This window comes from Dendronephthya gigantea, unplaced genomic scaffold (assembly GCF_004324835.1).
Source record: "Dendronephthya gigantea isolate DGI-Jeju-01 unplaced genomic scaffold, DenGig_1.0 000023F, whole genome shotgun sequence".
Classification (NCBI taxonomy): domain Eukaryota; kingdom Metazoa; phylum Cnidaria; class Anthozoa; order Malacalcyonacea; family Nephtheidae; genus Dendronephthya; species Dendronephthya gigantea.
In genome coordinates, this window is record NW_021163033.1 from 260,466 (window position 1) to 270,233 (window position 9,768).

Consider the following 9,768-nt stretch of genomic DNA (forward strand, 5'->3'; position numbering starts at 1 on the left):
AAACAACTCAGCCTGCAAGCTTCGAGAATATACGAAAGAGCATGCGCGGCCGTCGCATGCATAACGATGAACAGTCCACTCTGGCAGCTCGGAAGGCATTAGGGGAAGGGCGTGACTGGACGTGCCGTAGCAAATTCATAAGGATGGGGGATCACAGACCCCCACTGCTTTTGTGTGGTCTTAAAAAATGCTAAAAACACGAGTGACACGAGCCATGACGCAAATGATCTAAGAGGTCGTTTTTCTGTGTGCATCGTTTCTATGTCAACCCATTGTTGGCCTTGAAGTAGCTTTTAAAATTGACGTCAGGCCGTACGAATATGGCAGGCACTTTTCGGCACTGCGCGTAACAAAATAACACAAGTTTAGTATCAACAAGATGAGCTTTTACCGTTTACGTGGGGCGAACCTTGGTTGTTCAACATGGTTGCGGCGACTTGCGGTCTGGTGCATTTCAGACAAATGTATCGATTTTATCATTTTCTAGGGATCAAGTGTAGGCGGAAGTCATGCAAAGATGCACGTTCGCAAGTCAAATCACTCAGTCAAAGTTTATCAATGAACTTCCACGAATACCGCTTATTCTAATTAATAAACTGTAGAAGTTCCATAAACCATTACTGGTACTTCTCTTAGCGAATTTGTAATTTGTAACAGCTGCGAATTTCTTTAAAAGCATTGGAACATGACCTACTACCCAACCATTTTTGTTTATTTTCTAGTTTGGTTATCGCTTGCAACGTAAATAATTGCATCTTTACCATCGTAATGTCGCTAAAGCCGTACATGTAACAAATTTGTAGAACATGCCTAAATTCAATATGGTCGTTCAATCAGTAATAATTAGAAATAATTAGTTCGTAAACCAAGCTCGTTGATTGGTCAAATGCTAAGCCGATCATCTAAACCTCTTTCTTATTGGCTGATACGGTGATAGAATTTTGATATGTAGTCATCTGGAGTCTCAGTGGACCGCTTTTGTATTCTTAATTTCTTGTATAATAGAGTTTCATATTGGCGGTCTTCGAAGGGGATAAACGTGTTTTGAAACAGTTATTCTAAAAGGCTTTTGCTTTACTACGTTTGTGGCTCGTTTCGTGATAGTATTCTCCAAGAGATTCGCGCTTATTTCACCGAAGTCGCCAGTCTGTAAAATGTCTGGGGTTACAGACAAGATATTATATTAAAATACACAACGTATAAGCGTTTGTTGTTTACAAGCCAGGCGGTCCTATTAGTTCTTGGCAAGATATTGGAAATTAATTGTTAACTGGGTATAACTATCTACACTATGGCTGAATCGATGGCAGGTATGTCTAAAGTGAATAAGTTTTTGCTTTGAACATCGAGTTGTCCACTGTCTGTCAGCAACCTTATCAAGACTTTTGAAGACTTCGATATTGCTTCCCTGGTAATATCAGCAGTCCAAGGCGATTCTTATCTTTTCGGCACAATTAAGAGCAGTCTTCTGTTGTTTCTTAGCACAAGAACTCTCCCTGTACAAGACGAAAAGCGGTCGGGTCATCCCGAAGAGGAAACAAGATCTAATAGTTAAAGAGTAAGCAGCGTTCATATTTATTAAAACAACTCAAACATCTGCCATAAAAAAACAAAATGTTTTGAGGTGATCGTCCTTGGAAGAGTCAAACAAAAACTACCCTTATCACATCCGATTCAAGTGAGGTTAAATTTCACATAAACCTGCAGGAATTTTAAATGTTTTTAAATTAAATTTAATAGTAATGTGATAGAGACATGAATCGCTAACCCATTCCGACCTTGCAACAGGGAGTACTCGGATGGTGATGAAGATGGACCCAGCCTTTCTTCTGGCCTGCCCTCTAAGAAACCCAAGTAGGTTTTTATTATATTGAACTATGTTTGACTGAATTATGTAACACAGTGACTTATCCAGCATTCATCATTTGACAGAGGCGATGATCCCGAAAGCTCAAGAGAGAAATTTGCTAGGTTTGTTCACCAGATATGATTGCATATATTTGTTAAACTGACATGACAAATGCAATGCTAAATTGGAGGTGTCTTTAGGGAGAACCACAGCGAAATTGAACGCAGGAGACGGAACAAGATGAATTCCTACATAAACGAGCTATCGGAAATGGTGCCAACTTGCAATGAGAATCCCAAAAAACCTGATAAACTAACCGTCTTAAGAATGGCAGTTGATCATATTAAACACCTCAGAGGTAGTTGAAAAATTACTTAACAAACCCCAATATAATCACAAACGATCATGTTGATCCCCAAATGATGTTGAAAGACCAAGTCTTTCATGTTGTAAAATGATGCAATTTACCCTTTTTTTTTGCTACCATTTACTTGGCACTGCTTTCCATAGGTCAGAAAAAAACCCTTTAGTCAATACATTATTTGAATTTGATTCACACATCTCAATCATCCCTGTGTTTTTAGCTGAACCTTCGTACGAGCAGCAGACACCAAAAACTAAGACGTCATCATTCTTGTCCGAACGTGAACTGAAGCTTTTAGTTTTAGAGGTGCTCAATTAATAGAGTTTTTTTATCAGAACAGCAGTTTAAGATGACTCCTGCTACATGTTTCTATCTTTTTATCCTAAGGCTGCCGGTGGTTTTCTGTTTGTTGTGAACTGTGTCAATGGTACTCTACTGTACGTCTCAGATTCAATAACACCTGTTCTGGGACAAGCTCAGGTTTGTGAAAACCAGAGAAAGCTTAGTTGCACAAATTCAAAATTTCATATTAACTCACCAGCATTGAAGTGATTGAACTTTGTATTTTATGATCTCACGTAGACCGAATGGGAAAACAGAACAATATATGAACTCATCCATCCAGATGATGAAAAGAAGATCAGGGACCAACTATGTGTGGATGCTGTGGACTCTGGTAGAATTCTTGACTTGAAAAGTATGACTCTCAATATTACGATCTCTCTGTTCTGACCAGTGTTTTAATATTTCTCCATTCATATTAACTTTTCAGCGGGAAGCGTAAGGAAGGAAACATCGTCAGGTAACGGTCATCCATTTGTGTTACTTGTTTACCCCAATGATACCCCTGTTATGGTCCTAATCAAGATCTATTCTTGTTTGTTCCAAACAGATGCATCTCGGATGTACACCAGCTCAAGAAGAAATTTCATATGTCGTATGAAGAAGGGACAATGTCCAACAAGCAGCCCAAAGAATACAACCACAGGACTGGATAATGAATATTCTGTTATCCATTGCACAGGATTCTTAAGAGTAAGATTCTTGCATAACTCTTCAATCAATGCCATCTCAATATTCTGCCCTGTCCTCTGAATTGTTCTTGAACAAATTTGAGCTTTTTATTAGGACACAAATTCATTCAAGGACACTGCAATACATCACATCCTTCGTTCAACTTTCTTAACCATCTTTCGGCGAAGATAATCCAGTGAACCTCCTCTATATATATATAGCTCACTGAGATAGTCTTCTTATAAAAGTGTTTCTCTCCCCTCAGGCATGTGCTGGTGGCCGTGTTAGTAATCTAGTCTCGATATCCGAGTCCAGCGATCCTTCTACGTTCTGCCTCATCGCCATCGGTCGTTTGCAACCAACGTGTTCGCCGGTGGGTACAGATTTATCCAATCAGAAACAAGTGACTGAGTTCATCTCGCGGATTGCAGTTGATGGAAAATTCACCTTTCTCGACCAGAGGTAATGACACTAACACCTATATTAACTGGGTCACTTATCAATTATAATCCGGGAAATAAAGACGGATGTGTTTTTTTAAAATATCTCTTAGCATTCAAGATGTCCTGGGTTATTCGCCAAAGGAAATTCTCGGCCAAAGTTGTTACGAGTTTATTCATCCTGAAGATAGAGAAAATATGAGAGATAGTTACGATCAAGGTATATATATGAATAATAACCATGTCGAGAAGTGTTTTGCCTATTTCAAGCAGTTGTTATACAACATTTGAAACATATGAACAAGTTGAACCTACGGAAATCATTCACTTACCACAACTGCCAATCTTCTGTCTCTCTGACACATCTTCTTCCTTAACTCATTCAATTCGATGCCTAGCTGTCTTGTCTGTCAGTCTAGGAATCGGTTTCAGCTAGTTGATGGAATTAAATACGCTTCCTTCGAACGGGATTTTTGTCTTTTAGTTATAAAAACAAAAGGTCAGAACCTGTCGGTGGAGTTCCGCTTCCGAAACAAGCGTGGTACCTACGTAAAGATCAGAACAGTTTGCTTCAGTTTCCAGAATCCTTACACAGACGAACCCGAATATATTGTTTGCAACAACTCGTTGGTCAGGTAACAACCAATTGTCTTCCTTGGATCATCCAGTGTTCCTTCCGATAAAGCTTTTGTTGTAGTATTTCTCCCCTGTAAACTTGATCCATCTTGCAGATTTTCTTGAATAACATCGTTAATATTTCCCTTTTTTTTAAACATACAGGAATAAGAGTCATGAAACGGACTTTCAATCCATATCAAATAATAGTCCTTGGTCGAACGCGCAGACCCCGATGGGTTTGATAGACCGGGTTCCAAATACCTCACCTGGAGAGACGTTTATGCCTCCCGAATTCTTTCCCAGAATGGCCATGAGTAAACGCTTTCCTGGTGAGTGAAACCTTGTGTAATAATAATAATAACAGCTAAGCTTGTGTAATAATAATAACAGCTAAGATGTTAATAATCTCTATATCTGAGTATCGGATTCGTTTCTTCTTTAGAAATGTCTCAATCTGCACCGATATACATGGTAAGATTCGAACCTTATAAAAAGTTGCAAAACTAAACACTCGCCTTCAAATTCTACATAAAAGTATTCCCTACATCAAACTATATCACTTTGCTTCTTTCCTAGGGTGGTAACGCCGTTCCACAATACCCGGGAATAGGGAATTTCCCCTCGTCTTCCGACGACCGTGCCGGACAGCAGAGAATTCCTGCCATGGAATCAACCAATTGTAAGTGGAAACATCCAGTTTTCTAGTCTACATTCATTTGCGTTACCAATTTAACCAACCTTGTGGATTTTCTGTTTTTCCAGACGAATTCAATCCACGTAAAATCGATGCAATGCCAAGCGAGAAAGGAGGTTTAAGCAGGTTTGGTCTCACGTCCAGTTCTCTCGATCGTCCTCAGTATTTGCCCGATGAAAGCCGACTGTCTCAAAACCCGTTACAGTTTCGTCCATCGCCGTCGTCGACCGGAGAGCTCTCGGAAATGCAGCGCCTGGTACCACAAGCGTCTTATCTCAACAATAACGTCGAGTTGAACAGTCTGGATCGGTCCATAGACGTGAAACCATCTCTCCAGCACATCAGCGCCTACGAAGCGCAAATATCGTCGCCTAATCAAATGGGCATCAACCCTGCGATGATGACGTCATCAGCCGCAGGGAATCGTGGGTATCAGTATAGTAATTGTAACATTTAATGAGGGTTCGTTATAGGAGTGAGTGAGGTGTCTTCAAGCCATGTTGATGGTAGCAATTGCAGATTGAAAACAATGTAACGGTGATAATTTATTGTCTGTAGTGATACTTTTTATGCATTTTTGAGTGAAGAATGTGACTAGAACGATTGTGTATACTACAATAGTACAAATCCTGTCAACTAGAATAGATATTTATCTCGGTTTCACCGTAGTTTTGAATCAACCAGCACCTGTTCTACGCAGAACACATTGGTATCTTTTGGTAACTTTTAAACCATATCTAAGTGAGATGTTCCTTAAAAGTTAATGAGCATTTAGCATCTGATGAACAATTTTGTATGAAGTGTCATTTGTACCCAATGCCAGAAATTTGTAAATAGCAGGAATTGCATGTTAGATTATTAAGGACATGCGTTGTGTGTGTTTGCGAAAGTGCAACACAAATATGGTTGCACTTGAGCACATGAAATATTGAATTTGGGCAGCACATTGCACAGTTAGACCGCATGAGGAAGTAAACACATTATGTAAAATCTAGATACAGCTATAATGTATCATGATTCATATCAATTGTTAAATAATCTATGAAATCATTTGTGAATTTAAATTGAATGGTGTTGATAATAAAATCATTGCAATAATTTGTGATCGCAATTGTTTCAATTACAGTATGGTCAGAACAATTCCTACTTCCTAGAAGTGTTTGTTACAACTTGGGGATGAAGGTCAAGTGCAATGGAGTGGCGCCAGTCATAGTCTCATTGATTCTGTCATATCAATGACATGTACATGTACCCAAACCTCACACGTATCCCCTAAGCTATAGATCTCGACAATCTAAACACAGTACACAGAATACAGTTCATTCAGAAGCCCCACTCACATATCTGCATAAATCGCGGCTTCCATGCACAGTGTCTCCTTTTCACCCACTCACTCTGATGACGATGTTTCCACAGATTCTTCAGACATTTTCTCTCAAGCTTCCAACGGGAACATGTATCCGCTTTATATACAAATTCTTAATGACTTTATGTCAGTCTTTATTGAGATCCCCAATTTCATCTTCATCCCCTCCAATTGCTTTCCAAAATGCAACGGCAACCTAAAATAGTTGAAAACTATCCTCAGATGATAACTAACAAACTTACCAAAGAGATCTGCACAATTTCAATCCACAAAACATTTAGAGCAAAGCAAAATCCCTCACCTTCTCAGCATATGCTTTTCTTTCTGTGTGAGGTAAATTTTCAGCTTTTTCTATAATTAAGGGTAAATTGGTTGGAACCATGAAAATTTCTCTCCAACAGCAGCAATTTAAAGGTATTGCCGATTGGAGGAATTTAAGAAAAGGTAAATAAAAAAAGCATGGTCTGGTTGAAGATTTCTGCTTACCTTTCATCAGCCTCATTTGGGAGAACAATTTATCAAAAGATGTTTCATTGTCAAGGTCAGCCTCGTCTATTATACCATCAAACATGTCATGGAATGTTTCAAATCCAGTCTGAGAGATATCTGGGAAAGAATTTTGAGCAAGTAAAATATTTTAGGTGAAAATGAGCTAATTTGCTTGTTCTGCACAGGATACAATACATACCAGCAGTTTTATTCTCAGATGCTCCATTTCTACTGTCATCATTGCCACTTGAAGTTGATTCAGATGTGCTGCCAGTTTTAGCTTCTTGTTCTTTAACAAAAAAAAAATGGTGAGCTACCATTGGATCCATTTCAAAATCAGCCAGATCAATGTTGGTGATTCACTTTTGGGTACCAAGTCACTAACCTTTCATTTCTAAACTTGGCCACTCTGTTGCATGTAGTGCCTGGACAATGCGTTCAAACCCAACAGTATTCATAAAATCATCTACCAATTACAAACAATTTCAGAAAAAAATTGAAGAAAGAATATAAGAAGCAATAATATATTATTTTACCTTCTGGGTCTTCTTCTTCATTTAGGTCAATAAACTCAAATGAATGCTTGATAGAAAATTCCAGAAATTTGCTTGTCAATGCTGTAGGAACATGAGATATATAAAATATGACTTCTATGAAAGGACAAATAGTTTTGCCAAAAAGAGGCAATTACAACAAAGAAATATTAAAGCTGTAATTACATAGAACTAACTTGATATATCTGGTACTATATCATTATTTGTGTCAGTTTTCCGGGATTTTGTTCCAACAAGGAGGAGTACTGATGCATCCTGGGATTCCACGCAAGGCTGCCATGCCTTTGCCACTTCAAACGAGAGCTAAATAGAAAGAATGTATAAGATGACAGTGAGATCTCTGAGTCATAACATGTGCTCGTCATTGCTTGGATTCCGCCAACCTGTGTTTGATCAAATAGGATGACAACAGCTGTGATTTGTGCTTCATCTCCGCTCAACCAATCTGGTTTCTCATTCTGACTGGAAACTGCAACAAACCTAACATCTGCACAGTAATACTTGTTCTTGATTCTCCAAGGATAGTAGCTGAAGCCATCCATTGATTTTGCTGCTGGACATTCATCTTGAACTATTTCTATTTAAGCATAAGATGGGAAATAAACTTGAACTATTCGTTCTAGCGGTTCTGCAGAGTTCAGAGATGTAATGCCTCAGAATAATCTGACAGTAACCTGGACCCTTGCACCTTACACTGTCAGAATACATCACACACTTGTAGTCGTAACACCCAAGAATATTCTAATATGTAGCAATTAATTTAATTTTAATTTTATAATTGAGAGCAAAAACTATTCCAAAGTTTAAGTAGACACAAAGAATGACCACACATGGAATACTCACGCTGAATGAACTCCTGTGAAGACATGCATTCGCAGCAATTTATAACCAAGATGTAATTCTCATCTTTCTTGTCGTTTTCGGCTGAATCTAGACTTGCACCCTGATCCGCCATTTTGAATTTGACCGCGCACAGACTGAGGGAGCATAAGAACAGGTATAAATGCAACGGTATAGACCAATTGCGAAACTTAGTAACCGCGCCTTCGCTCAACATGGAAACGAGGCTTATTATGCAAAACACAATATTTGTATTTTTTGCAGTACAAAGCTATTCGCCGAGTTATATGCCGTTTTTCGCCTTTGTTTTACATATTTTTTGATACCTTTCAGCTTGGTTTCATCGTTGTTATCATAGTTTTCAGGTTAGGAAGTTTTTCCTTTCAATTGAGGCGTTTTTGTGGTGATTTATTTAATCTTTTCGGCTGCTTTCGTCGGGGAAATATAGAAAAGGCCGACACAAACTCAGGTAAAAGTTTAGTTTTTCCAAACTATTTCGTCTCAAGTTTTGAAAATGTATTTCATTTTTCTCCCTCTTATTTGTGCAAAATTTGGCGATATATATTTGGTGCAAAATCTATGTTTTTTATGTCAAAAATTATTCAAAAGTCACGATCGAACAAACCACCATGTTCACATTTCTCATCTAAAATTTTTTTTATACCAATTTTATCGATCGATAACATGTAATTTGACAGCAATTTTACAGCTCAGCAAAAAAAATAGTAGAAATCTGTTGACAAAAACTATAAGAGATAAAATAAGCAACGGAGTTTTATGTTTATTTTCCCTATGTATATGGACTACAGTACATGTGATGTGATGCCGACTGAAAAGCAAAACAACTCTTCAACTTGGCACACATGCATGACATGGATAGTAAAATACTTATAACCAAGACATAATATCATTGTCTATTTTGAATTGCCATTTGAATATTCCTTTTCCCGCAATAACATACTATAAAGGTAGCCACAATGCAAGCTGCAGCGTTTTTAAGATACACCTTTACATGATGGCAAAGCCGAAAGCGAAAAATATTTAATAAACCGGAGTTCGCAAGTGTTTTTCCGTTTACGATGCTGAACGGAATCCTTTCCTTTTCAAGTATTCCTGGTTAACCCTTATTAAACATCTATTGCATGGTAGCAGATAGAAAGAATAGTGTTTTGTACTAACAAAAATGCAGAATTCAGATGCAAACTCAGATGCATTCGAATTCGACTTTTATAAAATTCGGCCTTCAGGTCGGCATGCAAGCCATGCATCATCTGTACTTTATTAAAACGAATATAAACAAAAACATTTCAGTCAGTTACTTTTGACCATTTTAACAGTATTACTGTGGTATAAAGAAAAAAAAAAGTGATATTTGTGAATAAATTTGAATAAATGAAGCCATTTCAGTCATCAGGTTTGAAAATTATATAATCTGAATGTCACTTTTGACATAAAAAAACATAGATTTTGCACCAAATATTTATCGCCAAATTTTGCACAAATAATGAAATACATTTTCAAAACTTGAGACGAAATAGTT

General features: G+C 37.8%; 2 protein-coding genes across 3 annotated transcripts; one reads left to right on the forward strand and one right to left on the reverse strand.

Annotated features, from left to right (window-relative positions):
- The first annotated feature begins 162 nt into the window (after window positions 1-162).
- On the forward strand, window positions 163-5,615 carry LOC114522534 (aryl hydrocarbon receptor nuclear translocator-like). Of its 2 annotated transcripts, XM_028543242.1 has the most exons (17): window positions 163-1,310; window positions 1,483-1,558; window positions 1,789-1,854; window positions 1,933-1,971; window positions 2,050-2,207; window positions 2,434-2,519; window positions 2,601-2,693; window positions 2,796-2,910; window positions 2,986-3,015; window positions 3,106-3,248; window positions 3,493-3,689; window positions 3,781-3,887; window positions 4,152-4,302; window positions 4,448-4,614; window positions 4,728-4,756; window positions 4,862-4,964; window positions 5,048-5,615. In XM_028543242.1, exons 1-17 carry the CDS (start codon window positions 1,292-1,294, stop codon window positions 5,434-5,436), a joined length of 1,968 nt encoding a protein of 655 aa, XP_028399043.1. In that variant the 5' UTR covers window positions 163-1,291; the 3' UTR covers window positions 5,437-5,615. The 2 variants fall into 2 exon arrangements, with proteins under 2 accessions (XP_028399043.1, XP_028399044.1); XM_028543243.1 differs by lacking the exons at window positions 163-1,310; window positions 1,483-1,558 and adding an exon at window positions 1,601-1,678.
- A 95-nt stretch (window positions 5,616-5,710) lies between these two features.
- On the reverse strand, window positions 5,711-8,353 carry LOC114522535 (alpha- and gamma-adaptin-binding protein p34-like). The gene is made up of 9 exons (XM_028543244.1): window positions 8,232-8,353; window positions 7,772-7,965; window positions 7,565-7,691; window positions 7,371-7,451; window positions 7,220-7,300; window positions 7,034-7,123; window positions 6,832-6,951; window positions 6,647-6,696; window positions 5,711-6,541 (listed from the first exon to the last, which is right to left on the reverse strand). The coding sequence occupies exons 1-9, from the start codon at window positions 8,341-8,343 to the stop codon at window positions 6,473-6,475; spliced, it is 924 nt and encodes a 307-aa protein (XP_028399045.1). The 5' UTR covers window positions 8,344-8,353; the 3' UTR covers window positions 5,711-6,472.
- Between the last annotated feature and the right edge of the window lie 1,415 nt (window positions 8,354-9,768).

Coding starts and splice junctions, on each gene's coding strand:
- LOC114522534 (XM_028543242.1), top strand. Junction 1,559..1,788: donor CAAGATCTAATAGTTAAAGA/GTAAGCAGCGTT, acceptor ACCTTGCAACAG/GGAGTACTCGGATGGTGATG. Junction 2,208..2,433: donor TCATATTAAACACCTCAGAG/GTAGTTGAAAAA, acceptor CTGTGTTTTTAG/CTGAACCTTCGTACGAGCAG.
- LOC114522535 (XM_028543244.1), bottom strand. CDS start 8,343: ATGGCGGATCAGGGTGCAAGTCTAGATTCAGCCGAAAACGACAAGAAA. Junction 7,966..8,231: donor TTCACAGGAGTTCATTCAGC/GTGAGTATTCCA, acceptor ATGCTTAAATAG/AAATAGTTCAAGATGAATGT. Junction 7,452..7,564: donor TATAGTACCAGATATATCAA/GTTAGTTCTATG, acceptor ATGTTCCTACAG/CATTGACAAGCAAATTTCTG.